The sequence below is a fragment of the Brassica rapa genome, chromosome A02 (genome assembly GCF_000309985.2).
Source record: "Brassica rapa cultivar Chiifu-401-42 chromosome A02, CAAS_Brap_v3.01, whole genome shotgun sequence".
NCBI lineage: Eukaryota > Viridiplantae > Streptophyta > Magnoliopsida > Brassicales > Brassicaceae > Brassica > Brassica rapa.
The window spans coordinates 8,320,257-8,347,112 of NC_024796.2; the positions used below are offsets into that span (position 1 = coordinate 8,320,257).

A 26,856-nucleotide genomic window follows, 5' to 3' on the forward strand; every position below is an offset into this window, starting at 1 on the left:
TTTAATACTTTTAATATTTTGAAATTTTAAGTATTTATAAAACTATTTTTTCATTTATAAAGCACAAAGAATGTCCAGTACGGCCAAAAGGTCAAAAAAAAATTATTGGGACAATTGCAAATTGGATATGTTTCATTTTGTAAATTCTCTCTAAAATAATGTATTTTTCTACTATATTACTAATTATAACGTACACTAAAATAAGCTCATTCATTCCTTATACATTATTTCTTCCCAATCATTGTTTTAAGTAAGAAACGGTGGCCGTCATGGAAAATAACAACAAGCACCACCTGCAATCATAAAACTTATGTACAAACCAGCAAGAGAAACAACAAGGATAGTCAAATAAGCGCGGTTCACTTCGAGTAGCTGACTATCACAAATTTAACACCTTTTGTAAATTCCAAAAGAAATACTCCAAATTCAGTGACATGTTGAACTTAATATAGAAATGAGTTTCTTGTTCGAATCAATTTTACATTCAATTAAAAAAAGATTGAAAACATGTTGACAAGATAATTTCAGATGACCAGCGTTTGCTAAGATATACTTGGCCACTTGTTTAGCTTTGAGCCTTTGAATGTTTACATTCCAAATTCTTGAGATGCGATAACAAACATTCAGGAACAAAAGTCTGCTTGTTCCAAGAACCATTAATGGGCGCGATGTATCTGAGATGCACAAAGTAGGTGTTAGCTCTAGAAGAAAGCAAAACACACACACATATTAAGGAAACTGAATACTACATACCGACTTAAGCTTGAGAACTCGAAGTGTTAGGGGGTCTGTGATTATGCGGGAAAGTAGATTCCAACACTCCGAAGAACAAGTACACAGCTCTAGATGTTCAAGAAAGGCAAAGGAAGTGCCTGCATGGTATGGAATCTGTAACCGAAGCGAACAAACAAAGTAGAATTAAAATTGACAGAAAACAATTAGGGTTGTGACTTGAGTGATTCCAAATTAACAAAGCTTACGTTTGAAGATTTTGAACACAAAGAGAGATGACGGACTGAGGCAAGAGATCCTATTAGACTCTCGGATTGATCACAAACAGCCTCAACATTCGCCTTGACCAGCTCCGGCATATTTGTGAACAGCAAATAGTTACTGTGACGGTCTCTAATGTTCAGGTACCTTAAGGAAGGAGCATTTATGACAAATCCATGAACACCCGCGGGTTGATGAGATCCCACACGTATATAATCAATCGATAAACTCGTCAAACTAGGCACGTTGATAGTGAAGATCTCCACATTGGAATATCCGGATCGTCTTACAACCAACTCTTCAAGAACTGGACAAATGCTTAGAAGCTTCTGAACAGATTCGTCGCGTGAGAACTTGACGGATAAAAGGCGAAGAGTTTTGAGAGACGACAAGGAACCATTAGGCGGAACATCCACGAGATGTAGCCTGCAGAGTATCAATGTTTCGAGGGTCCCACATGCATAGAAGATACTCGGCAGTTCTAGGGATGTGTAAAGAAACTCGATTCTCAACTCTCTCAAACCGCAAGAAACTGCGGTTTCAACCAAAGAGGAGAACCTATGAAAAGAGTTACTATTTCTGTCACATTCATTACCTGGGATAAGCTTCAAATCCAAGCTCTTTAGAATCTGAGGGTTACTAATAGCCAAAGATCTGGAAACCCATTTGAGAAGAAAGTCGTCGAAGTCTTTATCACCAATCTTGAGTTTAGACCCCAACTTCCATAAAGACCGCCACCGTTGGGACAAGAAACTCGTTGCCATCACTTCCTTAAGAGAAAGTGACGACAGTATCCTTAAGAGCAGATCATCTGGCAGCTGGCTGATAATGTCCCTCCTGTAATTTTCCATTGCTATGAAAGAGGAGACATATTAGCAGAAGTTTATGTTCCCGTCATCAAAGTGTCACCCAAAAATGAAAATAAATAATAAATAATAATGAAAGACGAGCATATTAGCCGGACATACTACACAAAGACTATAGGTTTTCAAATCGAAACCCTGACGAGTTAAATCTATATATTATACTCAACAAAATCCTACAAATGCTTGTTCTTAAAATCAGTTTCTACTTTCTACACAGACAAAAACCAAAGAGATCTGTAGGCTTGCAGAAAAAAAAAACCTAAACACCTCCACTAGAAGTCAAAAAATGCACAATCAGAAGCACCAGGAGCGAAACTTTACAACCGATGAAAATGATGCATCACCTTGACCTTAACTGAAAAAAACGGAAGGTAAAACTCACGCATGTAATGATCGTCTTCGTTTATTTTTCTTCGGTTACATAGTTTATGTTTATGTTTCTTGATTTTATCACTAGCGAATGGAAGAAGCTTATCACCAGAGTCTACGTGTTTCTCAGTGGCTTCTTCTGTCGATTTCTTACCTTTTAAAAATAAAATCTTTTTAAAAGGGATTAAATCCTAAATTACAGCTCATCGTAATTTACATTACGGTCAAAATTATTTATAAATTATATTTGTTTCTCTGAAAGTAATACGATGAATTATTTCAATTTTTATTTATTTGACAGCTAACCATTTAAATTAAAGGAATTTAAAGAATGTTGGCTTATAATTCACTGGGAAAAAGCGGAGAATCGGATGAAGGGAAAGAAGAGAGAGTTGATTCAAGTATGACAAATATTCTATCGAAGCAAAAAGGTATATATACACGTGGATAAATAGGAAATGTTTAGCATGTTTACATTGAGACAGAGAGAGAGATTAAGAGACTGAGAGACTATAGAGTATAATTGAGGTTGGTACTTTCTGGTTAGGGTTTCTCTGGACTTTCTCAGTTCTCTCTTAAACTATCTACTGGTAAGTGTAACACATTTATTAACAAGTTCGATTTCTATCTGGTTTTTAGTTTTCTTTTTAATTCTTCTTAATTTATTTAAATAAGGATAAGTCTTAAGTTGAATAGGTATATGTACGTATATGTTTCAACCTAAGAGGCTAAAGATTATTGTTAGTTTTCATTAGTCTCGTTAGATTATGATTAATATTCTGTTGGTGTTATAAAGGAGAACGTATGTGATCTTCTAAGATTTTGTTTTTGATCATTTAATAAACAAGAGATTTTTTTTCTCTGACAAATCACAATTATATTTCTCTATTATGAATAGAGTCGTCCAAGAACTTAATCAGAGTTTGATTACAGCTTCTTTGATTATCCCAATACGCTGCTGCAACAGTTGGTGACATTCTTGTGAAGCAACAACTAAGGCTGATCTTACATTTACTTGCATTCGTTTCTATTAAAGGTTACTGGAAAGCTAAAAGAAGTCCGCCTGTAATGGAACCTTTCGATGGTCACACACCATTTGGTAATAACTTTTTCACATGTACCACTTATCTTCTCTCGAAACATGTTTAATACACACACATGCATATATAGGCAGAACATTGTAGCCCAAAATCTTGTACAACGAAATATTTTTTTCATTCGGCTATAAATATTACATACAACGAACAAGATGAAGAAAATGGAGTCATCATTTTCTGGGGACTGGACAAGTTACACTTCAAGGAGGAACACACGTTTGGTTCCGTAACACAAGAAGTTTTTTGGGAGTTTACCATGGGCCAATTTACATTGGAGGGGAAAAAACTGATAACTGTGCCAACGACTGTGCAGTAATTGTTGACTCCGGCAAACCAACGCGGGTAAGAAAATTTAGTGTATATGTGGCGCAGGCACAATAGATAAAGAGAGGTTCGTTTAGTCTTGAGAATATCCGAACTTCAACTGAGCTTTAAGGATTACGTATTCTATCAAATATATATCATAGTAAAACACATTGAAATTGTTTTCTAAACTAGTTATATAACCAGAATTAAAATTATATGTCAAATAAATAAAATAAAATTTCAATATTTATATTAAAAAGCATACAATTATTTTTTTAATACTTTTAATATTTTGAAATTTTAAGTATTTATAAAACTATTTTTTCATTTATAAAGCACAAAGAATGTCCAGTACGGCCAAAAGGTCAAAAAAAATTATTGGGACAATTGCAAATTGGATATGTTTCATTTTGTAAATTCTCTCTAAAATAATGTATTTTTCTACTATATTACTAATTATAACGTACACTAAAATAAGCTCATTCATTCCTTATACATTATTTCTTCCCAATCATTGTTTTAAGTAAGAAACGGTGGCCGTCATGGAAAATAACAACAAGCACCACCTGCAATCATAAAACTTATGTACAAACCAGCAAGAGAAACAACAAGGATAGTCAAATAAGCGCGGTTCACTTCGAGTAGCTGACTATCACAAATTTAACACCTTTTGTAAATTCCAAAAGAAATACTCCAAATTCAGTGACATGTTGAACTTAATATAGAAATGAGTTTCTTGTTCGAATCAATTTTACATTCAATTAAAAAAAGATTGAAAACATGTTGACAAGATAATTTCAGATGACCAGCGTTTGCTAAGATATACTTGGCCACTTGTTTAGCTTTGAGCCTTTGAATGTTTACATTCCAAATTCTTGAGATGCGATAACAAACATTCAGGAACAAAAGTCTGCTTGTTCCAAGAACCATTAATGGGCGCGATGTATCTGAGATGCACAAAGTAGGTGTTAGCTCTAGAAGAAAGCAAAACACACACACATATTAAGGAAACTGAATACTACATACCGACTTAAGCTTGAGAACTCGAAGTGTTAGGGGGTCTGTGATTATGCGGGAAAGTAGATTCCAACACTCCGAAGAACAAGTACACAGCTCTAGATGTTCAAGAAAGGCAAAGGAAGTGCCTGCATGGTATGGAATCTGTAACCGAAGCGAACAAACAAAGTAGAATTAAAATTGACAGAAAACAATTAGGGTTGTGACTTGAGTGATTCCAAATTAACAAAGCTTACGTTTGAAGATTTTGAACACAAAGAGAGATGACGGACTGAGGCAAGAGATCCTATTAGACTCTCGGATTGATCACAAACAGCCTCAACATTCGCCTTGACCAGCTCCGGCATATTTGTGAACAGCAAATAGTTACTGTGACGGTCTCTAATGTTCAGGTACCTTAAGGAAGGAGCATTTATGACAAATCCATGAACACCCGCGGGTTGATGAGATCCCACACGTATATAATCAATCGATAAACTCGTCAAACTAGGCACGTTGATAGTGAAGATCTCCACATTGGAATATCCGGATCGTCTTACAACCAACTCTTCAAGAACTGGACAAATGCTTAGAAGCTTCTGAACAGATTCGTCGCGTGAGAACTTGACGGATAAAAGGCAAAGAGTTTTGAGAGACGACAAGGAACCATTAGGCGGAACATCCGCGAAATGTAGCCTGCAGAGTATCAAGGTTTCGAGGGTCCCACATGCATAGAAGATACTCGGCAGTTCTAGTGATGTGTAAAGAAACTCGATTTTCAACTCTCTCAAACCGCAAGAAACTGCGGTTTTAACCAAAGAGGAGAACCTATACAAAGAGTTTATATTTCTATCAAGTTCACCTGGGATAAGCTTTATATCCAAGCTCTTTAGAATCTGAGGGTTACTAATAGCCAAAGATCTGGAAACCCATTTGACAAGCAACTCGCTGAAGTCTTTATTACCAATCTTGAGTTTAGACCCCAACTTCCATAAAGACCGCCACCGTTGGGACAAGAAACTCGTTGCCATCACTTCCTTAAGAGAAAGTGACGACAGTATCCTTAAGAGCAGATCATCTGGCAGCTGGCTGATAATGTCCCTCCTGTAATTTTCCATTGCTATGAAAGAGGAGACATATCAGCCAAAAATGAAAATAAATAATAAATAATAATGAAAGACGGGCATATTAGCCGGGCATACTACACAAAGACTATAGGTTTTCAAATGGAAACCCTGACGAGTTAAATCTATATATTATACTCAACAAAATCCTACAAATGCTTGTTCTTAAAATCAGTTTCTACTTTCTACACAGACAAAAACCAAAGAGATCTGTAGGCTTGCAGAAAAAAAAAACCTAAACACCTCCACAAGAAGTCAAAAAATGCACAATCAGAAGCACCAGGAGCGAAACTTTACAACCGATGAAAATGATGCATCACCTTGACCTTAACTGAAAAAAATGGAAGGTAAAACTCACGCATGTAATGATCGTCTTCGTTTATTTTTCTTCGGTTACATAGTTTATGTTTATGTTTCTTGATTTTATCACTAGCGAATGGAAGAAGCTTATCACCAGAGTCTACGTGTTTCTCAGTGGCTTCTTCTGTCGATTTCTTACCTTTTAAAAACAAAATCTTTTTAAAAGGGATTAAATCCTAAATTACAGCTCATCGCAATTTATTTTCGAAATTCTATTTGTTTTCCTGAAAATAACGTCATGAATCATTTCAATTTAAAGAATGTTTTTTCTTTGGTAAAAAATTTAAATAATGTTTTTTTATGATTCACTGGAAAAACTGAGAATAGGATGAAGGGAAAGAGGAGAGAGTTGACTTAAGTACGACAAATATTCTATCCACGCAAAAAGGTATAGACTGGCAGACTAGAAAGAGTAATCGAGGTTGGTACTTTCTCTGGTTAGGGTTTCTCCGGGATAGTTCTTCTCTGATGTAGCCTATCTATTGGCGAGGGTAACATATCTATTGACAGCTTGGATTTCTATTAGATTTTGAGTTTTCTTTTTATTTCTTTTTTAATGTCAAACAGTTGTTCTATTACTCAAGCTTGAGATGGTCTGGAAAATCATACCGGAAAAGAACAAACAATGTAGTACAAGTCCCTATGAAATAATCGATTTGTTTTTCTGACAATAGCATCATGAATCATTTCAATTTAAAGAATATTTTTTCTTTGGTAAAAGAATTGAAATAATGTTGGGGTTTTTTTTAAAAGTCAAATGGTTATTCTATTACTTAGGTTTGAGGTGGTCTCAGAAACCAAACCGGAACAGAACAACCAATGTCTTTTTAATTTTTTTTAAATAAAGAGAATTCGCAAGTTGAATATATGTCTCAACCTTAAGAGTATCGCTAGTTTTTGTCAGTCACGTTATATTATGATTTTATTACGTTGGTGTTATAAAAGGAGAACGTATGTGTTCTTCTTAGACTTGGTTTTTGATTTAATATGCAAGAGACTTTTTTCCTCTGACAAATCGCCTCATATTTCTATTTCTCTATTGAGCTATACGAATCGAGTCATAGAAGAACTTAATCAAAGTTTGGTTACAGCTTCTCTGATTACCCCAATACGATGCTGCAACAATTGATATCAGAGACAAAAAAAATCCTAAACATTCCACATAAGAAGGATGTTTTTTTTTTGATAAAATGTGAATTTTATTTACCAAAACTGGAACGGTTACAAGCTAACAGCTCGGCGGAGCTAAACGTTATCTAAGGCCCAAAAAAAAAAGTGGAAAAAAACCTACAAATAACAAAGATACTAGAAAGAGGAGGAGCTACTATTCAAATGTGAACCATTGTGAAAGTAGACCTCTGAAGTTCTTGCGGGTTGAGCGAGCTAAGATAGAGTCCCGAACGCTGCGATCAATCCATTTGAAGACTACTATTGGGGAGGAGATGATGGAGTTGTGGAGGCGCGCATTCCGTTCTTTCCAGATGTAGAAGATCACTGTCTGAGCTACTAGTCTTTTTAGAGTCAAACTGAACTGGCCAGAGTTCAATGATATCCAAGCAACCATTTCAGACCAATCATAGAAAAGGCGTTGTCTCCCAAACCTGTGAAGAACAGTTCTCCAGATATTCTCGCTGAGGGAGCAGTGCAGGAAGAGATGGTCTCTCGATTCTGAGCTAGCTCCGCACACACAACATAGAGTTGGGTTGTTTTGCCCCCAAGCTGCTGTCCTTTCTCTAGTTGGAAGTCGGTTGAGATGAGCAACCCAAAAAGTGAAAGCATGCTTAGGAATGTTTCCCTTATACCAAACTGCCTTTGTCCAACTTTGTGGAGCCTGTGCAGGCCGAAGTACCTCCCAAGTGAGTTTAGTTGAGAATGTGGCAGTAGTGGAGCCATAAGAAGGATGTTTAGAAACAACATGATATAATACACTAAATCATAGACAACAAAATAAATAATAATTTACTGGTTGTATCATTTCTACTACGTTTGATTTTTATAGTAAAAAAAACACAAAACTAAAATTTAATACACTAAATTAAAAATATTTTCAAATTATTATATTAGTTAATTTAATTTAGTCACACAAACATATTTCAAGAATACAAATTTTTAAACAAAAACAATTAACCAGTATATAAAATTTTAAAAATAATAATTACATAAATAAATATTGTTATAAAAAAAATATATATATATACTTACAATTTATTTTATATTTTAATTATTATATTAAAAATTAAAATATATCCACACGGACATGTAGATTCAATTCTAGTTCTCTTTAAAATAATGTCATTCTCTATCATAACTCTCTTTGGACCAAACTATTGTTTTGTAAGTTTTTAAATGTAATACACCTTCTCTCCTATGTTTACAACCAAGAGAATTCATTAATTGTATCTTCCTAATATTTCGACAGGGTTAAAAAAATTGGTTCACTATTAATTTCTATAAAATAGATTTCTATTGATTTACCATAATAGTTTAATTATTTATACTAAATAAATACGATTGAGCTATGTATATCTTCTCTATCATTTAGTATTCTTATTTCTTGTCATAATGTGTTTAATCCGATTTCATATTTCAAACCAGAAAACTTAGACCATCCCGTTTCAATAGGATAACAATTTTAAATGAATACTAAATATGATGATCTATGAACGAGCTACACAATAAATGTCCCAATTTTTTTTATTCTAAACCGGTTACATATATATCCCCAACAAAATTGAAATAAACAAAATATATAAACACTAATCTGTACATTCACGAAATCTAATTGTTATTTTACATCTCATAGATTTTATATACATGGAAATTCTTCTCTAGGCAAAATTATATATGTTTAGTATACTAAAAATAATCTGGTTTATTTAATATATTGTATTATAAATTCTCGGTTATGAACTTATGGTATATATCATTGATACAACAATTACACTATACATTTTTCAAATAGTGAATATGTCAAACCTATACATATCAATACATTAAAAAACGCTATATATATTATCAGTATTTTCAGGGAATATCATAACAGATAATTAATATCATCCTAATACAATATATTAGAAAATATCTATAGTAATTGTGTTCATAATAATTGTACCTCATAACAATCAATTAATCACCTGGGAAGCTTACCTAATAATAACACATCTATTAAAAAAAAATTATAATAAACTTTCTGTTTTAACCAATTTTTTCATTTATAAGATCTTACCTATTAATAGTTTTTGGAGTTCACTGTGTTCAAATATTTTGTTAACAATTTCACGAAATTTATGAGAAATATACATTAAATTTCAGCATATTTGATTTATATAACCGGGCCAGTATCTTTCAACATATTCGATTAATGTATCTTGTAAGCATTTTGAAGATATTTCAAAAGATTTTATGATCAGAATTAGTTGGTGAATCTACAAAATTGTGTAACAACCTTAACTTATTGTACTTTATAAACCTAATATGTTTTCTATAAAATATTAATCCTTCTTCGACATCAAAAACATCTATTTTAAAATAATTGCATAAAATGACTTATGTCAAAGCACATATATTCTAAAATCATTACTCAACGCGAGAAGATTTAAACTGATGAACTATTGGTTAACTTTCATTTCATGGAAAAAATGCCTTTTTCGACCCCAACTGCTTCTATCGTGCATTTTCATACCCATACTAAACATTAGTGCGAAACCATACCTGAACTAAGTTTTTATTTAAATTTCCAACCCAAACTTCAATCCATATCATTAAATCCTACCTTGACTAACTTACTGTTAGTCTGACTTTAAACCATACGTAATAGGATTATACGTGGAATTTAATTTATTCTAGCGCAAGAACGAAATGACGTCGTTTGATTCATTAATCAAAACGACGTCGTTCTGAATTGGGGCAAAATTAAAATTAAAAACCCTAGCCCCTTCTTCTTCGACTTAAGCTCTCGAGTCTCTCTCTCTTAGACAAGAACACGAAAATCCCAAAAACTTGAAGATCCGAAGGTCTTTCACGATCCGAAGGTCTTTCACGAGAACACGAGTGTTGGGTCATCGAAGGATGTTAGCCTACTGGAAAATGAGGTAATTTATTTCCTCACAAAATGTTTAGATTGCTGATTGTTAGTGACTCGAAACCGAAATTGGTTTAGTTTGTTGAAATTTTCTCTTCTCTTTTACAGAATGTTCGAGATTGTAACATTTAATGTTAGTTTCGGTAGATATTGGGTGAAGAAAAGAAGCGGTGATGTTGGCTACATTGGTAGAGATATTAAAACAATTGAATGCAAACCAGAGGAGTTGTTCACATCTTTATTAGATGAGTTTGGGGAGGGATTATATGTCCAAAAGTTGTAGTACACGCTTCCTTTTGAGAATCACAATGATCGAAAGAAACTGAGCCATGTTAGAGATGATGATTTCAGAACGATGTGTGAAGCGGGTGAGTGGAAAGGAGTTGTTAATTTGTTCCTAGTGAACTCAGTAGATCATCCTGAGGAAGAGCAGGTTCAGGAACTTCGTGAAGAACAGATCCGAGTAGAAAGAAATGTTGATGGCTTTGTTGATGAAGATTTTGACTATCATAACATGCCTCCCAATTTTGATGGTGACGAATAGGAGGCTATATTGAGATTCAAACCAGGAAGTGGTCACCTAGAGCTAAGGCAAGTGTTTGACACAGTTGAAGATTTCAAAGATGCATTAGTTGAGTATGCTTTGAAGGGAGGGTGGTATATTAAGGTGAATAAATGGGGGAAAATTAAATCAGGGGCTGTGTGTGGAACTAAAGACAAGTGCCCATGGAGAATCTATCGCTCTTATGAAGAGAGATATGGGAAGTGGATGGTGATGACATATGAAGATGAACACAAATGCCAAAAGGACGGGTATAGTAAGATACTAAAATGGTAAAGACATATGAAGATGAGCACAAATATATATCATAGTAAAACACATTGAATTTGTTTTCTAAACTAGTTATATAACCATAATTAAAATTATATGTCAATTAAATAAAATAAAATTTCAATATTTATATTAAAAAGCATACAATTATTGTTTTTAATACTTTTAATACTTTTAATATTTTGAAATTTTAAATATTTATAAAACTATTTTTTCATTTATAAAGGACAAAGAATGTCCAGTACGGCCAAAAGGTCAAAAAAAAAATTATTGGGACAATTGCAAATTAGATATGTTTCATTTTGTAAATTCTCTCTAAAATAATGTATTTTTCTATTATATTACTAATTACAACGTACACTAAAATAAGCTCATTCATTCCTTATATATTATTTCTTCCCAATCACTGTTATAAGTAAGAAACGGTGGCCGTCATGGAAAATAACAACAAGCACCACCTGCAATCATAAAACTTATGTACAAACCAGCAAGAGAAACAAGAAGGGATAGTCAAATAAGCGCGGTTCACTTCGAGTAGCTGACTATCACAAATTTAACACCTTTTGTAAATTCCAAAAGAAATACTCCAAATTCAGTGACATGTTGAACTTAATATAGAAATGAGTTTCTTGTTCGAATCAATTTTACATTCAATTAAAAAAAGGTCGAAAAAATGTTGACAAGATAATTTCAGATGACCAGCGTTTGCTAAGATATACTTGGCCACTTGTTTAGCTTTGAGCCTCTGAATGTTTACATTCCAAATTCTTGAGATGCGATAACAAACATTCAGGAACAAAAGTCTGCTTGTTCCAACGAACCATTAATGGGCGCGATGTATCTGAGATGCACAAAGTAGGTGTTAGCGCTAGAAGAAAGCAAAACACACACACATATTAAGGAAACTGAATACTACATACCGACTTAAGCTTGAGAACTCGAAGTGTTAGGGGGTCTGTGATTATGCGGGAAAGTAGATTGCAACACTCCGAAGAACAAGTACACAGCTCTAGATGTTCAAGAAAGGCAAAGGAAGTGCCTGCATGGTATGGAATCTGTAACCGAAGCGAACAAACAAAGTAGAATTAAAATTGACAGAAAACAATTAGGGTTGTGACTTGAGTGATTCCAAATTAACAAAGCTTACGTTTGAAGATTTTGAACACAAAGAGAGATAACGGACTGAGGCAAGAGATCCTATTAGACTCTCGGATTGATCACAAACAGCCTCAACATTCGCCTTGACCAGCTCCGGCATATTTGTGAACAGCAAATAGTTACTGTGACGGTCTCTAATGTTCAGGTACCTTAAGGAAGGAGCATTTATGACAAATCCATGAACACCCGTGGGTTGATGAGATCCCACACGTATATAATCAATCGATAAACTCGTCAAACTAGGCACGTTGATAGTGAAGATCTCCACATTGGAATATCCGGATCGTCTTACAACCAACTCTTCAAGAACTGGACAAATGCTTAGAAGCTTCTGAACAGATTCGTCGCGTGAGAACTTGACGGATAAAAGGCGAAGAGTTTTGAGAGACGACAAGGAACCATTAGGCGGAACATCCACGAGATGTAGCCTGCAGAGTATCAATGTTTCGAGGGTCCCACATGCATAGAAGATACTCGGCAGTTCTAGGGATGTGTAAAGAAACTCGATTCTCAACTCTCTCAAACCGCAAGAAACTGCGGTTTCAACCAAAGAGGAGAACCTATGAAAAGAGTTACTATTTCTGTCACATTCATTACCTGGGATAAGCTTCAAATCCAAGCTCTTTAGAATCTGAGGGTTACTAATAGCCAAAGATCTGGAAACCCATTTGAGAAGAAAGTCGTCGAAGTCTTTATCACCAATCTTGAGTTTAGACCCCAACTTCCATAAAGACCGCCACCGTTGGGACAAGAAACTCGTTGCCATCACTTCCTTAAGAGAAAGTGACGACAGTATCCTTAAGAGCAGATCATCTGGCAGCTGGCTGATAATGTCCCTCCTGTAATTTTCCATTGCTATGAAAGAGGAGACATATTAGCAGAAGTTTATGTTCCCGTCATCAAAGTGTCACCCAAAAATGAAAATAAATAATAAATAATAATGAAAGACGAGCATATTAGCCGGACATACTACACAAAGACTATAGGTTTTCAAATCGAAACCCTGACGAGTTAAATCTATATATTATACTCAACAAAATCCTACAAATGCTTGTTCTTAAAATCAGTTTCTACTTTCTACACAGACAAAAACCAAAGAGATCTGTAGGCTTGCAGAAAAAAAAAACCTAAACACCTCCACTAGAAGTCAAAAAATGCACAATCAGAAGCACCAGGAGCGAAACTTTACAACCGATGAAAATGATGCATCACCTTGACCTTAACTGAAAAAAACGGAAGGTAAAACTCACGCATGTAATGATCGTCTTCGTTTATTTTTCTTCGGTTACATAGTTTATGTTTATGTTTCTTGATTTTATCACTAGCGAATGGAAGAAGCTTATCACCAGAGTCTACGTGTTTCTCAGTGGCTTCTTCTGTCGATTTCTTACCTTTTAAAAACAAAATCTTTTTAAAAGGGATTAAATTCTAAATTACAGCTCATCGCAATTTAAATTACGGTCAAAATTATTTATAAATTATATTTGTTTCTCTGAAAGTAATACGATGAATTATTTCAATTTTTATTTATTTGACAGCTAACCATTTAAATTAAAGGAATTTAAAGAATGTTGGCTTATAATTCACTGGGAAAAAGCTGAGAATCGGATGAAGGGAAAGAAGAGAGAGTTGATTCAAGTATGACAAATATTCTATCGAAGCAAAAAGGTATATATACACGTGGATAAATAGGAAATGTTTAGCATGTTTACATTGAGACAGAGAGAGAGATTAAGAGACTGAGAGACTATAGAGTATAATTGAGGTTGGTACTTTCTGGTTAGGGTTTCTCTGGACTTTCTCAGTTCTCTCTTAAACTATCTACTGGTAAGTGTAACACATTTATTAACAAGTTCGATTTCTATCTGGTTTTTAGTTTTCTTTTTAATTCTTCTTAATTTATTTAAATAAGGATAAGTCTTAAGTTGAATAGGTATATGTACGTATATGTTTCAACCTAAGAGGCTAAAGATTATTGTTAGTTTTCATTAGTCTCGTTAGATTATGATTAATATTCTGTTGGTGTTATAAAGGAGAACGTATGTGATCTTCTAAGATTTGGTTTTTCATCTAATAAACAAGAGATTTTTTTTCTCTGACAAATCACAATTATATTTTTTTTTATTATGAATAGAGTCGTCGAAGAACTTAATCAGAGTTTGATTATAGCTATATTGAAAAAAAAAATGAAATTTTATTGTCCGTAAAAAAAAAGAAAATATGAGCGGCGGGATTAGGGCTCTGGCGACAGGTTAAACTAGGGTTCCAAAATCTGGGGATCAGGATGCGACTATGATGGATGTGGGGGAGAGAGCGAGACCACCAGGAGACCCGCCGGACACGGTTCCTTCTTGGGTATCCAAGGTAGTGAATACGACGGAGGGGGGTATGCCGGTACCGGAGAGATTGATTGAAGATTCGTTTGTTACGGAAAGACTCCGAGTAGAATTCCCGAATGGAGAGGATGGGGAACCATCCATCACGATTGGGAAGGAAGTGTTGGAAGCGATGAATGGGATGTGGAAGCAGTGTATGATTGTTAGGGTGTTGGGGAGGAACGTTGCGATCGCTGCCTTGAGTAAGAAGTTACGAGAATTGTGGAGTCCGAAGGGAGCAATGTACGTAATGGACCTACCCCGGCAGTTCTTTATGGTGCGTTTTGAGAAAGAGGATAAGTATTTGGCGGCGCTGACAGGAGGACCATGGAGGATCTTTGGTAGCTACCTCATGGTGAGAGCTTGGTCGCCAGAGTTCGACCCCTTGAGAGATGACATTGTTACAACACCAGTTTGGGTTCGATTAACAAACATCCCAGTGAATTTTTACCACAGATCGATCCTCATGGGAATTGCACGGGGTTAGGGAAGCCAATACGTGTAGACCTGACGACACTGAACTTTGAAAGAGCCCGTTTTGCAAGAATCTGTGTGGAAGTTAACCTTGCAAAGCCGCTGAAAGGGACAGTATTGATTAATGGTGAGAGATATTTTGTAGCGTATGAAGGTGATAGAACCAAAATAAGGAAGGATCACTTTAGCTGGGTGTTGGATATGATCCGAGAAGGCAAACGACACTTCTGGAACTGAGATGGATTGAAAGGATCGTCAAGAGATGCGGAATGACTCTTGATATACCTACTATCTAAGGCTAACCACCTAAGAACAAATGTAGTGTGTTGGATAACCACCAAACGACACACAAAGATGATTGGCTGACCACCAAATCAACAAGCCGGTTCAAACCGATGAACTAGCTAAAGAACTCTCTTTCTCACTCAGAGAAGAAACGAAATAAACTCAAAAACATAGACTGATTTTATTCATGGCAGAGTTTACATATTTATAGTACAATGAGTCAAAGAAAGACTTAAGAGTTTTGTAGAAAACTAGAAACTTAGAAAACATAAACAAAGACTAAGACTTTTGACTAGAAATAAGTGTGTTGTTGAATGGCTCTTGGATGATCACGACTTTGACTCCTTTTGTTGATATTTCTTGATGCAAATGGGCAGGAGACCATCAGCAAAGGCCTGGTCGAATTTGGTGTAAAACTGACCCAAATTGAATTTGTTATGAATTTTTCTTTGGACAGAAAAAGGCCCATTTCGCCCAGCAACTAAACCAGCTCCATCTTCAGTGTCACTTAGCTCATTCAGCTCCAAACTAGTGTCACTTAGCTCACTCAGCTCATCCAGCTCAGATATGTAAGTGTCACTTTGATTCAGCTCGACCAGCTCGCCCAAATAAGTGTCACTTCGATTCAGCTCGACCAGCTCGCCCAAATAAGTGTCACTTCGTCCAGCTCGTCCAAAGTTAGCTTCTGGCTCGACCATGGTTGCTTCATCCAATGGGGAAACCTTGGTTGGGTCGAGTTGTGCACCATCCTGGCCCGGGTCTACGATCCAGGGCACATCATTCCCTCTCTCTTCAAAAAGATTTGTCCTCAAATCTGAAACATTAAAAGGAAAAGGATTATATGCAAAAGAACCATAATCAGAACGTTGCTCACCTTGAGTTCGGTCCGGTTTGTGAATGGAAGATGGTTCTTCTTGATGACCACAGTTTTGCTCTCCACCTGACCCTTCCTTTGGTTCATGTGCATAGTTATCGAAAATTGGCAAAGGGTCTTCCTTTTCTGGCTCGGTTTCAACTTTCTCCAAAGTCACCAACGGTTTCTGTTTTTGGCACTTGTTGGCATAATGACCGATCCTATGACATTTGAAGCACCTGGTAGAAAGAGCCTTGCTTGTGGTTTTCACAGCCTTGCTTTTATCAGAAGACAACACATTAGTTTTCAAATCAAAATTTGAAAGAGAAGAAGAATTACTTTGTTGTTTTGGTGCAGAAGAAGTGTTGTTGTTTCCCTTCTTTTTGAGTTGCCGGACAACATGAATCGCCTTATGCAACATCTTTTCCAAGCTGGCATAAGTCTGAAGCTCGTTCTGATCAGGCACATCACAGTTGCTTCTCTTGGCTTTGGTGAAGGGACGATCACCACTTCTGACCCACTTCTTATCATCGCACCTGTTTTGTCTCTTTTTTTGTTTCTGCACAAAGTCAAACCCATTAGAAGCAAACTGTTTCTTATCAAAAATCAATTGCTCATTTTCAAAAACAGTTTTAAAAGGAAAGTAGACGTCTTGTTGTGGTTTTGATTTCTTGAGAAGTCCAAACATCCTGAAAACACTTAACAAAGTTAGCAAAAAATCCTCACACTCTCAAGTGTTTAGCTCACGATTTTTAGATGGTCACTCAGAGTTCTTTCACTGGTTCAAAGGATGATAGGCAGTAAAAAATCAGCAGTCAAAACCCAAAACAAACTTTGTGGGAAAAGAAAAGAGAAAGAACAATGAAGAGATTTTTGTGTGGATCCGCCTTAACTGTCCTAAGGCTGGGTTTCTCTTCAGCCAGCAGGGTTTCTCTTCCACCACTCCCCCTGGATTTCTCTTCAGAAGTGATTCAAGCCAAAATTTTTATTTTTTTTTTCTTTTTTTGATCGATTTTTTTTTCTCTTTTTTTTTTTAATAACTGGCGATCACAAGGGAGTAAAGGAACAGCCCGGATCCAAAAAGAAATAAGAAAAGAAAAATGATGAAGATATGAGAAGATGATAAGAAGAATGAAAACAAACCAGCCAAAGTGGCTCTGATACCACTTGATAGAACCAAAATAAGGAAGGATCACTTTAGCTGGGTGTTGGATATGATCCGAGAAGGCAAACGGCACTTCTGAAACTGAGATGGATTGAAAGGATCGTCAAGAGATGCGGAATGACTCTTGATATACCTACGATCTAAGGCTAACCACCTAAGAACAAATGTAGTGTGTTGGATAACCACCAAACGACACACAAAGATGATTGGCTGACCACCAAATCAACAAGCCGGTTCAAACCGATGAACTAGCTAAAGAACTCTCTTTCTCACTCAGAGAAGAAACGAAATAAACTCAAAAACATAGACTGATTTTATTCATGGCAGAGTTTACATATTTATAGTACAATGAGTCAAAGAAAGACTTAAGAGTTTTGTAGAAAACTAGAAACTTAGAAAACATAAACAAAGACTAAGACTTTTGACTAGAAATAAGTGTGTTGTTGAATGGCTCTTGGATGATCACGACTTTGACTCCTTTTGTTGATATTTCTTGATGCAAATGGGCAGGAGACCATCAGCAAAGGCCTGGTCGAATTTGGTGTAAAACCGACCCAAATTGAATTTGTTATGAATTTTTCTTTGGACAGAAAAAGGCCCATTTCGCCCAGCAACTAAACCAGCTCCATCTTCAGTGTCACTTAGCTCATTCAGCTCCAAACTAGTGTCACTTAGCTCACTCAGCTCATCCAGCTCAGATATGTAAGTGTCACTTTGATTCAGCTCGACCAGCTCGCCCAAATAAGTGTCACTTCGATTCAGCTCGACCAGCTCGCCCAAATAAGTGTCACTTCGTCCAGCTCGTCCAAAGTTAGCTTCTGGCTCGACCATGGTTGCTTCATCCGATGGGGAAACCTTGGTTGGGTCGAGTTGTGCACCATCCTGGCCCGGGTCTACGATCCAGGGCACATCAGAAGGACTATCCAAAATCTGTTCAAAGTGTGGAATTTACTGGCACTTAGTTCATGGATGCCCAAAAACAATAGCAGAGAGAGTGGCCAACCTTTCAATACAGACGGTGCAAACTGTCACTAAACTGGCCACACCATTGCAAGAAGATGGGTTCACTCGAGCAAGGGGATCAAGAAAAGGAACTCATACGCTTCGGGCAGTAAATGTCGTGATTGGTGAAGCAAGTGGAGAGGTCAATAGGAATCTCAGAGAGACTCCGAGACTGAAGGGAAGGGAGAATATTGAGGTGTCAAATAAGTATGGAAGCCTGGAGAGGGTTACTGACATGGAAGGATTGCAGGAGGATGTAGTGGCTGGTGAGGGAGATAAGGAGAACCAAGATATGAATATCCAAAATAAAAAAGGCAAGGGAACCTTGATAGAGAAGGAAGTTGTAATCTTTGGCGGGACAACAAATGGGCCAACTGTGTCGAAAGTGTTGACAAAGGAGAAGTGGGTCGGAAACAAGAAAGTGGCGGAGGGAGGAAGAGGAAGGCCCAAGAAGGTAAATAGTAGGCCCGTTCGAGGTTTAGTATTTGGTCCAACAAAGGGGGAGATCTGTCTTTCGGAGTCTGGGAAAAGGCTTCGGGTGGAGAACATAGATGCAGGAAGATCAGCTGGTGACTTCCTGGAGAGCATGGAGGGGATTAGGGTGTTGCCAGAACCTCTGCGGTTGCGAGATGAAGAGTTGGAGAACGCAATGGATAGTATTATCAGCGATATGGACCAGAGAGAAGCTGATATACAGACGAACTCGCAGGGTGATGGAGGAATCCTACCCCTTGCATGACAGGTTGCTCCGGTAATTCACACTTACCTCGACATAAGAATGATGATGAATTGCTTATTCTGGAATTGCCGGAGGGCAAATAAACCCAATTTCAGACGATCTATTCGCTACATTTTGAAGAAATACAACACAGATTTCCTTGCGTTATTCGAAACCCACTAGGGTGGAGATAAAGCGATGAAGATTTGTCAGAGTTTGGGGTTTGAAAACTCCTTTCGAGTAGACGCCAGAGGGCAGAGCGGTGGTATCTGGATTTTGTGGAGAGATCAAGCGGGTGTGCTTACGGTCTTGGAATCGTCAGATCAGTTTGTACATGCTAGGGTGGTGATTGGAGTGGAGATTATTCATCTTATTGCTGTTTATGCTGCTCCCACAGTTAGTCGCAGAAGTGGGCTTTGGGGACAGTTGAAACGAGTGATGGAGAATATTGATGATCCGGTGTTGGTTGGTGGAGATTTTAATACGATCCTGAGGTTAGATGAGAGGACCGGGGGGAATGGTAGACTCTCATCAGACTCTTTGGCCTTTGGGGACTGGATTAATGAGTTAGCTTTGGTGGACATGGGTTTTAGAGGAAACACGTTCACTTGGAGAAGAGGGAAGGAGACGAGTAATTTGGTGGCGAAGCGTTTGGACAGAATTCTATGCAATGCTCAGGCGCGAGTAAGATGGCAGGAGGCGGTGGTTTCTCACCTCCCGTTTCTAGCATCAGATCATGCACCCATCTACGTGCAACTGGAACCAGAGAAGAGAGGGGATCCGAGGAGGCGACCCTTTAGGTTTGAAGCTGCGTGGCTGAAGCACGAAGGTTTTCGAGAACTCCTTTTGGCGTCTTGGAATGGGGAAATGCGTACTCCAGAGGCATTGGTACTCTTGAAAGCAAAGCTTAAAAAATGGAATAAGGAGATCTTCGGTCATGTGATTCAACGAAAAGAGAAACTTCTTGGGGAGCTCAAAGATATTCAAGAGGAATTAGAGAAAAACCCAAGGGATGAGCTATTGTTGAGGGAGTCAGTTCTACAGAAAGAGCTGGATGTTGTTCTTGAACAAGAGGAAGTGCTATGGTACCAGAAATCACGAGAAAAATGGGTAGTTCTTGGGGATCGCAATACAAAGTATTACCATACGAGCACAATTGTAAGGCGGAAGAGAAATAAAATTGAGATGCTCAAGGATGATGATGGGCGTTGGATTGATCACCCGGAGGAGCTGGAGAAGTTAGCAATAAATTATTACAAGAGACTGTACTCAACGGAGGATCTACCTCACGACACGGAGAAGCTCCCTCAGCATGGTTTTACCGGTTTCACTCGAGATGAAATGAAGATACTAGATGAACCATTCTCGGAGGTAGATGTCGAAACTTCAGTGAGATCTATGGGTAAGTTTAAAGCTCCAGGGCTGGATGGCTATCAACCTGTTTTTTATCAAGACTCATGGGATGTAGTGGGGGCGTCAGTAACTCGGTTTGGGCTGGAGTTTTTTCAATCTGGGGTTCTCGCAGAAGGAATGAACGACGCCATGGTGGTTCTCATACCGAAAGTTCTAAAGCCAGAGAGGATTATGCAGTTCCGGCCGATCAGCTTATGCAATGTTCTTTTCAAGATCATCACAAAGGCAATGGTATTGAGATTGAAGAAACTCATGCCTAAACTTATAGGCCCATCGCAAGCCAGTTTCATTCCTGGTCGACTTAGCTCTGATAATATTGTCATTGTCCAAGAAGCTGTGCATTCATTGAGGAGGAAGAAGGGACGGAGAGGATGGATGCTTCTAAAGCTGGATCTTGAGAAAGCATACGACAGAATTAGGTGGGACTTCCTAGAGGATACACTCCAAGCAGCAAAGTTACCACAGATTTGGATTAAGTGGATTATGGAATGTGTGACGAACCCTGGGATGAGCTTATTGTGGAATGGAGAAAGAACAGAAGCGTTTAGACCTCAACGTGGACTCCGACAGGGCGATCCCCTGTCTCCGTATCTGTTTGTGTTATGCATGGAGAGGTTGTGTCATCAGATCGAGTTCTCAGTGGCTAACAAGGATTGGAAACCAATCAGGTTAAGTAGGGGTGGACCGTCTTTGTCACATGTTTGTTTTGCGGATGATCTGATATTGTTTGCTGAGGCCTCAGTTTCGCAGATTCGAGTAATACGTAAAGTATTAGAGACGTTTTGTGGTGCGTCTGGACAGAAAGTGAATTTGGAAAAGTCAGTCATCTTCTTCTCTGAAAATGTTCATAGGGATCTAGCAAACATAATAAGTAATGAGAGTGGGATCAAAGGTACTAAAGAGTTGGGAAAGTATCTGGGAATGCCGGTGCTGCAGAAGAGGATTAATAAAGAGACGTTTGGGGAAGTGGTCGAGAAGGTCTCCTCCAAGCTTAGTGGATGGAAGAGAAGATTTTTGAGTTTGGCGGGAAGGATAACACTTACCAAGTCTGTCCTTTCTTCTATACCGGTTCATACTATGAGTACTATCGCCCTGCCGGCATCAACCCTAAACCAACTAGATAAGATCGCACGGGCCTTCATATGGGGTAGTAGTGAAGGAAATAGAAAACAACACCTGATTGCCTGGGAAAAAGTGTGCAAACCAAAAAGAGAAGGTGGGGTTGGTATAAGGTCAGCCAAAGAAATGAATATTGCCTTACTAGGAAAGCTTGGATTGAGACTACTGAATGCTCATGATGCTTTATGGGTTACGATTCTGCGAAAGAAGTTTCGAGTGGGTGAGCTATGCGATACATCATGGACGACAGTTCAAGGGAGTTGGTCGCCGACTTGGAGAAGCTTGATGTTGGGGATCAGAGAGGTGGTTGTTCCAGGAACGTGTTGGATTCTAGGTGATGGTCGTCGGGTCCGGTTTTGGAGAGATAACTGGTTATTGAATGAACCGCTATATAAGTCAAGTACGGTGCTTATTCCAGAGGAGATTTTGGAGACAAAGGTCTGCGACCTATGGCAACAGGGAACTGGGTGGATTATCCAACTCATGGAGCCATACTTGTCAATACAGAATCATTTGAGACTGGCTTCACTAGTAATTGACGAGGTTACTGGTGCGCAGGATAGAATGTCGTGGGGAGGAAGTAAGGATGGTCGATTTTCCGTCAAGTCAGCGTATGCTTTTTTAACAAGAGATGTGGTACCAAGACCAAATATGGAAGCTCTGTATAGTCGGGTGTGGCGTGTAGTTTTCCCAGAACGAACACGTGTTTTTTTATGGTTGGTGTCTCATCAAGTCATCATGACAAACATGGAACGTAAGCGTCGACATCTGAGTGAGAGTAGTGTATGCCAGTTGTGTAAGAACGGAGATGAGTCAATTCTTCATGTGCTGAGAGACTGTCCTGCAGCGGCAGGTTTGTGGGCAAGAATCGTGCTCCCAAGTAGAAGACAGCGGTTCTTCCAACTACCTCTGCTAGAATGGCTCTATGAAAACCTTGCAAGAGATATCTGTTAATGGGGACCAGTGGCCAACTTTATTTGCCCTCACTGTGTGGTGGTGTTGGAAATGGCGATGTGGGTATGTATTCGGTGAGGAAGGGAAGTGTCGAGACAGAGTAAGTTTCGTTAGAGACAAGGCTAAGGAAGTGATGGTAGCAAATAAGAAGCTGAGAGTCCGATACCCTGCTGGGACAAGGGTGGAGAAACAAATTGCTTGGCATCGACCCGGTAATGGTTGGCTGAAGTTAAATACTGATGGAGCGGCTAGAGGTGATCCGGGACTGGCTACTGCAGGTGGAGTTGTGCGTGATGAACATGGAATGTGGAGAGGGGGATTTGCGCTTAACATTGGTATTTGCTCGGCTCCTCTAGCGGAGTTGTGGGGGAATTTATTATGGATTATGCATAGCGTGGGATAGTGGGATTCGACGACTGGAGGTGGAAGTAGATTTGGAGTGTGTGTGGGGTTTCTTCAGACAGGGATTCATGATTCTCATCCCATGTCCTTCCTAGTACGTTTGTGCTATGGCTTCATATCAAGAGACTGGTTAGTCAAATTCTCTCATGTGTATAGGGAGGCTAATTATCTAGCAGATGGATTAGCTAACTATGCGTTTTCTTTATCGCTTGGATTACATTATTTTGAGTCTGTTCCAGAGCCTGTTGCTTCTGTTTTATTGGAGGATTGTAATGGGGTATCCAGAACTCGGCAAATTTGCCTGTGAAAGTTGTTATTTTGAATAAAAAGTAGGAGACTTTTGTCTCCTGCATCCTACCAAAAAAAAGAGTTTGATTATAGCTTATTTGATTATCCCAATACTCTGCTGCAACAGTTGGTATCATATACAAAGAATCCTAACCATTCTCGCCTAAGAAGGTTCTTCAGAAACGATTTGATGACCAAGCGGAAGTCTTACGGGGAGCATTTGCCAACTTTCAGTTGGAGATCTATGAATCAATACGAGTTTAGATGGAGGCTGTATTGTGAAGGCTGATGGAAGGTCGACCACAGGCTTCGAGGAATCAAAAACGTAATGAACAGGTTCTTGAAGAGAATGATGATGAAGATTTTGTCGACGAAAAACCTTTTGCGGGATTGCAAGAGCAGATTCGATATGCTCAAATTATGTCCCTAATTATGAGCTACTCTGAAAATTCAGAGGTACATTGTAGTATTCAGGTGTAGAATCCACAAAGATTCATGATCACTCAATAAATAGCAGTTTTCGAAGTAAGCTAAACAATAATATATGTAATCCAAATAAAAGACAAAAGAAAGCGGTTGTACCTTCGATTGGAAAGGCACCAGACATAGGATTTTTGCGAAGACCAGTCAAAAACCTATGGATTTAATAAAGAACCGTTCTTGAACTCCAATGACAATATTCAAATCATTCAACTTTCGTTGCAGAGATTATATGTGTTTTAGATCCTAGAATTCAATATTTCTTTGCAAATTCAACAGTTTGGACAAGCAATGAGAATGTGTTTGATAAGTTCACAAAATCCCTAAACCAAATTTCTTTATAGATATGCTCATCAAAAATTAATTCAAGAAATCAATAACACTTTCATGTTTGTCAACTAACCTAAGATCTAAATTCGAAGGGATTAATCTAGAACAAGCATTAATTCAATTCAGATGAAGAAGTATAAGATTACCCTAACTATTCTATCAAGTCTAACAATTAATCCTTAATCATTGAAAATCATAAATCTAACAAGTGAATTAGTAAGACATAAGAGCAGAAATAAAACCATAGTGTGAATAAATTGCATTAAGAAAATAAAAGGAGAAGTAAAAGAGTTTGAAATCTTCTATCTACAAGGTGAGTTCTGATTTTTCTCTCCATATCTTACAATCTCCCCAACTCTCTCAAAATATGAATGATGATACAATAACTCTAACAACTTAATTAAAGTCTAAAACACGAAAAATACTTGATTGCAAATAGTGGAAAACTTTGGGAGATTCTTCAATTTCTTGAAATTTTTTAAAAGCACATGGAGATTTCTATACACGATGGGTGTCGACCAACACCAAGGGCTGGTGTCGATTGAGACCATGTCCAAAAAAGTTTTTCAATTTGATGTTTTCAGCTCCAATTCTCTTTAGGCTCTAAAATGCTCCAAAAGCTCCATTCTTGTCTAAAACGTACATGAACCTACAAGACTCATAGAAACTCCAAAAAAAAAATTCTAGATATGTTTCAACTTTAAGATTATTGCTAGTTTTCATGTCTCGTTAGATTAGGATTGTATTCTGTTGATGTTATAAAAGGAGAACGTAATGTTCTTCTTAGACTTGGTTTTTGATTTAATAAGCAAAAAAGATTCTTCTCTAACAAATCGCCCCACAATTCTATTTCTCTATTGAGCTATACGAAATTGAGACGTTGAAGAACTTAATCAGAGTTTGGTTACAGATTATTTGATTATCTCAATACGCTGCTGCGACATTCTCTCACATTGGTCTTCTTCTTCTTTTTGTAACCTGATTGAGGTGATCGGTGATGAGCGATGTCATGTCGGAGGTGTTTTCTGGTTATCTATCTATTTTGAGGATGGAAAGATCCTAACTGGATGGCTCGGTAACACTACGAACCAGGTTAACTCACATGTGTTTTTCTATTCAAACTAAGTTCATGATTGTTAAGTCTATCAATGGTGACCGAAGAAGTTTGATTTTCAACAAAAGAGAAAAGCTAAGTTCAATGTAGCTTGTTTTATAATTATTTTGTAGGGAAATTTTATTCAGTTTAATAATCTCTTAAGAGTCAATTTTCTTTTTGACTATCATATTTCTGATACTGATACACTACTGCATCTAGTCTTTATTCATGGCATTGACTATCAGATTTCTGCGACGAGCTAAATTTTACTAGAAATGTTATCACTTTCAACATAGATATAAATTTTACTAGATATGTTAGGGCTAGGATGTTGTAGTAGGTAAAAGATGAGAGAAGGGATCGAAATCTAGGTTTTCTGTTTAATAGTTTTGGTTAATGGTTTTAATTTAGTTGTTTTAACTTCTGATGATTAACTCGTCCACATTACCTTTCTTAATGGTCAAAAGATCTCCAAAGTTACTCTATATTCACATTTAATTTTTGGATAAAAATATTTCCGATTCATAACACGGGATTAAAAACACAATAAATCCTCACGTATTTAAGTCTTGACCACGACTCTCAAGTTTTTGTAAAGTATGTTTTCTTTTTTTTTTTTTTTTTTTTCAACAAAGAAGCAAAACTAAACTAAGTGGATTCCTGAGCCGAGAACCATCTCGGAGGAACGGAGTCAACATAAACCATAGCAGAAGGCTGAGTCCTAACACCTCGTGCTAGCTTATCCGCCATCGTGTTTTGTGCCCTTGGAATATGCTGAATAGTGAAAGTAGAGAAGTATTCCTTACATCGTAGAAACTCTTCCATGTGAGTAGTGAATGCCGGCCATTCTGTTGGAGTAGACACCATCTTCACCAACTGTGAGCAGTCTGTTGCAAACACCACCTCTGAGATATGTAGGGTCTTCATGCACTCCATCGCCCATATCAAAGCTTCACATTCTGCGTGTAAAGCTTCACATTCTGCGTGTAAAGTATGTTTTCTAACCAACAAAAATTATTATTCAAAATCTAACTATTTTACCTAATTAGCCATTATATCCTCCTAATCAACCGACGGAACCTACTAATATATATATTAAAATAAATATTAAATAATTATAATTACTTTATCGTTCTTATACTTCGTCACATATTTACATTTAGGTACGTGATCAAAAGACAAAGCGAGGAAAATATAATTCTTCTCCTTTATTATTCTATCAATTTCATCTCCGGTCAGTACATCTCAATCACCTTCACATCTACAATCAACACCACCATCACCACTGATTGTTTAACTGTCGTCATCATATTTTCTTCCACCAACGTTGCAACCCATCTTCTCCTCATTTTCTCCCACCATCTCTTTTTTTTTTCCATCTACTGTATTAACAACAAAATTTCTTCTTGAACCAACTCTAGATACACCTTCTATTCTATCGCCGTTGTCGTCGTTAAATCTGCGACTGAAAGAAAAAAAGATAAATATTTTTAAGCAAAATAACATTCCACATAGGATACATATTTCTATTCTATTTTTTGGTATAATATTTCACATTTAATACTCACGCATGTATTTGGCCATCTTCCAAGCGACCCAATTGGAGGATACAAGTTTGGGGGTACCAATACGAAGGTGGTACTCAGTGTCGCAATGAATGGAATACTAGCTTGATAACTGGAAATTTTAGGTCTATTCTATTTGTTCATTTCAGACATAT

General features: G+C 37.4%; 5 protein-coding genes across 13 annotated transcripts; 2 read left to right on the forward strand and 3 right to left on the reverse strand.

Moving 5' to 3' along the window:
• Positions 1 to 377: 377 nt before the first annotated feature.
• On the reverse strand, positions 378 to 2,341 carry LOC117125689 (putative FBD-associated F-box protein At5g56560). Of its 4 annotated transcripts, XM_033285160.1 has the most exons (4): positions 2,242 to 2,341; positions 981 to 1,846; positions 754 to 888; positions 378 to 674 (listed from the first exon to the last, which is right to left on the reverse strand). In XM_033285160.1, exons 1-4 carry the CDS (start codon positions 2,243 to 2,245, stop codon positions 657 to 659), a joined length of 1,023 nt encoding a protein of 340 aa, XP_033141051.1. In that variant the 5' UTR covers positions 2,246 to 2,341; the 3' UTR covers positions 378 to 656. The 4 variants fall into 4 exon arrangements, with proteins under 4 accessions (XP_033141051.1, XP_033141048.1, XP_033141049.1 ...); XM_033285157.1 differs by having other exon boundaries at positions 378 to 888; XM_033285158.1 differs by having other exon boundaries at positions 378 to 888; positions 2,127 to 2,340.
• A 1,904-nt stretch (positions 2,342 to 4,245) lies between these two features.
• Positions 4,246 to 6,209, reverse strand: LOC103852139 (putative FBD-associated F-box protein At5g56560). 3 transcript variants are annotated; one of them, XM_009129045.3, is made up of 4 exons: positions 6,110 to 6,209; positions 4,885 to 5,747; positions 4,658 to 4,792; positions 4,246 to 4,578 (listed from the first exon to the last, which is right to left on the reverse strand). In XM_009129045.3, exons 1-4 carry the CDS (start codon positions 6,111 to 6,113, stop codon positions 4,561 to 4,563), a joined length of 1,020 nt encoding a protein of 339 aa, XP_009127293.2. In that variant the 5' UTR covers positions 6,114 to 6,209; the 3' UTR covers positions 4,246 to 4,560. The 3 variants fall into 3 exon arrangements, with proteins under 3 accessions (XP_009127293.2, XP_033141052.1, XP_033141053.1); XM_033285161.1 differs by having other exon boundaries at positions 4,246 to 4,792; XM_033285162.1 differs by lacking the exon at positions 6,110 to 6,209 and adding an exon at positions 5,995 to 6,109 and having other exon boundaries at positions 4,246 to 4,792.
• Positions 6,210 to 10,547: 4,338 nt separating this feature from the next.
• On the forward strand, positions 10,548 to 11,030 carry LOC108870760. Its single transcript, XM_018656412.1, has 2 exons — positions 10,548 to 10,625; positions 10,737 to 11,030. The coding sequence occupies exons 1-2, from the start codon at positions 10,548 to 10,550 to the stop codon at positions 11,028 to 11,030; spliced, it is 372 nt and encodes a 123-aa protein (XP_018511928.1).
• Positions 11,031 to 11,531: 501 nt separating this feature from the next.
• LOC103852138 (putative FBD-associated F-box protein At5g56560) lies at positions 11,532 to 14,465 on the reverse strand. 4 transcript variants are annotated; one of them, XM_009129041.3, is made up of 4 exons: positions 13,433 to 13,550; positions 12,172 to 13,037; positions 11,945 to 12,079; positions 11,532 to 11,865 (listed from the first exon to the last, which is right to left on the reverse strand). In XM_009129041.3, exons 1-4 carry the CDS (start codon positions 13,434 to 13,436, stop codon positions 11,848 to 11,850), a joined length of 1,023 nt encoding a protein of 340 aa, XP_009127289.2. In that variant the 5' UTR covers positions 13,437 to 13,550; the 3' UTR covers positions 11,532 to 11,847. The 4 variants fall into 4 exon arrangements, with proteins under 4 accessions (XP_009127289.2, XP_033141043.1, XP_033141042.1 ...); XM_033285152.1 differs by having other exon boundaries at positions 11,532 to 12,079; positions 13,318 to 14,465; XM_033285151.1 differs by having other exon boundaries at positions 11,532 to 12,079; positions 13,433 to 13,554.
• A 12-nt stretch (positions 14,466 to 14,477) lies between these two features.
• Positions 14,478 to 15,044, forward strand: LOC103852274. The gene has a single exon (XM_033285169.1). It carries the CDS (start codon positions 14,478 to 14,480, stop codon positions 15,042 to 15,044), a length of 567 nt encoding a protein of 188 aa, XP_033141060.1.
• The last annotated feature ends 11,812 nt before the right edge of the window (positions 15,045 to 26,856 follow it).